This window comes from Sinocyclocheilus grahami, unplaced genomic scaffold, assembly GCF_001515645.1.
Source record: "Sinocyclocheilus grahami isolate Dianchi unplaced genomic scaffold, SAMN03320097.WGS_v1.1 scaffold179.1, whole genome shotgun sequence".
Lineage (NCBI taxonomy): Eukaryota > Metazoa > Chordata > Actinopteri > Cypriniformes > Cyprinidae > Sinocyclocheilus > Sinocyclocheilus grahami.
Genome location: NW_015505358.1, coordinates 764459 through 768150, shown reverse-complemented (window position 1 = coordinate 768150; position 3692 = coordinate 764459). Strand labels below are relative to the sequence as shown.

The following is a 3692-nucleotide window of genomic DNA, read 5'->3' as shown; positions in this document are numbered from 1 at the left end:
TTCAAAACGTAATAATCACTTTAATGTAGCTTGCGGCAGCAGTTGTACACAGAAGCAGCTCCGGGAGCATGACGTATGAGGTCAGCGCTGTGCATGCGCCGGTGAGTCTCGTGAAAACCAACGTTTGTTAACAGGAGCAAAGGAAGCAAAGTTTCCTTACTTTAGCAAAGGAAAACCTGTCTCCTCTTGGCTTATATCGAAATCCTCTGATACTCTTCTTTACAAATCCTCCTTTTGTACTTCTAATTAGTGACCGTTGCTTTGTTTTGATCTCTCCGCTGTGTTTCCGCGTTCGTCACTTCTGAGCGGTGCATGCGCAACGCTGACCTCATACATCATCCGCCCGAAACTGCTTCTGTGTACAACAGTGAGCGCAAGCTACATTAAAGTGATTATTACGTTTTGAATATGGATACTTTTCTTTCAAAAACGCATCGATTCGCTACAGAAGGCCTTTGGAGCCGTGTGAGACACTTTTTTTATGGATGGGCAATTTTTATTATGAGTGCCATGAAACAGCTTGAAAGATCAAAGACAATTTTTTATATAACTCCGACTGGATTCGTCTGAAAGAAGCAAGTGATATACACCTAGGATGACTTGAGGGTAAGTAATTTATGAGCTAATTTTCATTTTTGGGTGAACTAACCCTTTAAGGCCATTTTTAACTTTCTTTTTTTATTATTTTGAAAGTGGACTAACACTACTTTTAACAAGTACAGTGTTTAAAGTAGTGTCAAAACGGAAGTAGACAGATCTTTTCTGCCATATTGTGATGTACATCCGAGCGTAATAAGTTTTTAATATGTTGCTGTTGCACTCAAAAGTGGAGGTAGATGAATGCAAGCTTGCAGGGGTGAGTTTTAAGACTAAATAATTTGGAGAAGAGAGAAGTCTGACATTTTCACTGGAAGATCCAGTTATGAAATTTTAATGAAACATTATGAGGTCAAAGCATTTTTTTAAAGTGAAACATATGCACGGATGAATTGTTTGCAATAAGATCTATAGTATGCATAAATAGAGTAGGAAATAGCTGGTGTGAATTTTCATTAGAGACCAAATGCATTCACACCAAGGTCACAGAATAAGCGACGCCTTCTTGTGTTTTCACAACAATGCAAAAAGCCACTCACCAAAACCTCTGGTGAACCGAGCTGCCACCCAACATCCACCCAAACTGCTGAAACAATCACATCTTTCAAGAAGCAGCTGAAGACCTCTTTTGCAAGCACTTAACCACCCCACTCTCTTAAACCAATGCACTTACACACTAACAAAAAATTATCTTCTAATTCTCCTCTTCTCTAGCTTGCTTCCTAATCTAGTTGTCAAACAAACCTGGCATTGTATATTATGCATATTGTTGGCTCTTTGATGAAGTGCTTTTGTTCCTCTTTGCTTTTGTTCCTCTTTAGTTAATGTAAATACATTCATACACAGGCTCCTGTGGCTCAGTGGTAGAGCATTGCGATAGCAGCGCAAAAGTTGTGGGTTAAATTCCCAGAGAACACACATACTGATAAAAAATGTATAGCCTGAATGCACTGTAAGTCGCTTTGGATAAAAGCAAACATACATTTAATTTAATTTTAAAAAATTGAATAATAATAACTGACCTGGTGGAGCAGTGGTGTCACCGTAGCCTTTCATGTCAAGAGCAAGAACCCTGAATCCAGCATCAGCCAAAGCCGGAATCTGAAGAGAAACAATAAACAAAAACAATAACACCTGAAGAATATATGAGTGGTGCTTGTGTTCTATTACTTCTAAATTATGTTTTTTTGATGTAAAAATCTTCAGAGAACAGTACACAAAAGAAATAAAAAAAATAAAAAGGCAGTTCATGACCCCTTTAATGCTAGGTGATGTTTTACTAACTCAAAGAAACCACCCCAAGGTCTCTATGATATGTTTTGTTCAAACCTCTAATCCCAAGTATGAGAAATAATAGTAATGAGCACTAAAGTGACTCAGAAAGTGATTTAGAATGGTTAAAAAAGCTAGTACATTACACTATGGAATCTTTTCACATTTCCAGGGTTCTCAGACGCACAAGTCGTCATAGTTGGGTACTTCAATAGTGGAAAATGGAAACTACAACAAATAGTTTTTTGCGCTCCCATTTGCTCTAACAGCAAATGAAAAAAAAAAAAACATGTTAACGTTTCTTTCCAAAAAACTTTCCAAAAGAGGAAAAAATATAGAGAGATAGATTATGATGGTCAGAAGAGAAAAAGATGTGAATTTTTTTTTTCATCACTCTCTCCGTTAGAAACACTCACACAGCAACATTAACCATTTTTCTGTAATTTAAAGGGGTCATATGATGTTGCTAAAAAGAACATTATTTGGTGTATTTGGTGTAATGAAATGTGTTTATGCGGTTTAAGGTTCCCTTTCATGTTAACTTCGAACTGCGTCCTCTAGGGGTCGCTATGGGGAACGCCTCGTCGTGACCCGTGTCTAAAGCATACATTGAAAAAACACCAACTCGTTGGCCGGCGACAGCCATGACGTCACTACCGGTGCGAATACAGAATAAATCGGCGCCGGGAGCTACACATCATTCTCTTCTTCGTCTTCATTGACTGTTCTGTTTGAAGCGTGCATGTCCAAGGAAAAAGTAAGAGCTATCTCTATTTATTATGGTGAGCACTAGTAGAGCATTTAGAAGGTGTGTGCATCCGTGTCAGCGCTATTTGACACCAGATGACACACACGATCTATGTGTTGTTTGTTATAATGACTTATACCGTCTTTTTACGCGTTGCGTTGCATCGCGCCGTGTAAACATAAAACCATGTCTGCATTTGTGATCGGAGAAATGACAAACAACAAGCCCTACTCTACACTGCCCAAAAAACTTGCTTTAAATTTTAAAAATATAAAATATAAAAACTCTTTAAATATAAAAAAACTTACTTACAGTCTGTGAGTCAGAACGGCCGGCATTGTAGTCTACTCTACCAGATTCAGGAAACAGTCCTCCATAAAATGCGCTGCACACATCTGAATATTTGGGTTGAACTGTTCTGGAACAGTGTTGTAAATACAACTTAACCACTGATTTCTAGTCGTGTCCATTTTTGGAAGGCCAAACAAAGTAGTTCCCTTTCAGTCAGTCACGTTCGACGTTACGTCAGTCGTGACTGACGAATTGGGTTCTCGCCCGAGACAGGGTGGGGTCCAGCATCTTGTGCGGAGCACAAGCGGATGACAAGATGTCGATCGCTGCATCGGGGGGCGAGCTAGGCTCTGGAGATGAGGATTCGGCTGCGCTGCCTCCGTCAGGAAGAGTGGCGTTGCCCGAGTCAGATCCAGAACTGACTGCTATGCTTTCCTGGGCCGCCGAGAGTGTTGGGCTGCACTGGAGGCCTCCTCCTTCTCCCGAACGCTCGAGGCTGGATGATTGGTTCCCGGGGGTGCAAGCCGGTCGTCGGCAGCCACCTCCGGTTCCATTCTTCCCGGAAGTGCATGAGGAGGTTACTAAGTCTTGGAAGGCACCTTTTTCTGCCCGAAACAGACTTGGTGCCTCCTCCGTCCTCACCACCCTCGACGGTGGGGCGGCCCAAGGGTATGTGGACATCCCCCCAGTCGAGCGCACTATTGCTATGCAGCTCTGCCCGCAAAGCGCCGCCGCCTGGAGAGGTAGTCCACGCCTTCCGTCCAGGGCCTGTAAGTTCTCGTCC

The 3692-nt window shown here is 41.7% G+C and overlaps 1 protein-coding gene across 1 annotated transcript in view; it reads right to left on the bottom strand.

The window, feature by feature from the left end:
• The window catches only part of LOC107594076 (epoxide hydrolase 2, cytoplasmic), a 38308-nt gene that overhangs the window by 24957 nt on the left and 9659 nt on the right, over positions 1-3692 (bottom strand). Inside the window, exon 9 of the mRNA XM_016284025.1 lies at positions 1620-1698. Within this exon, the coding sequence (XP_016139511.1) occupies positions 1620-1698 (79 nt within the window). The remainder of the gene's footprint in view (positions 1-1619; positions 1699-3692) is intronic.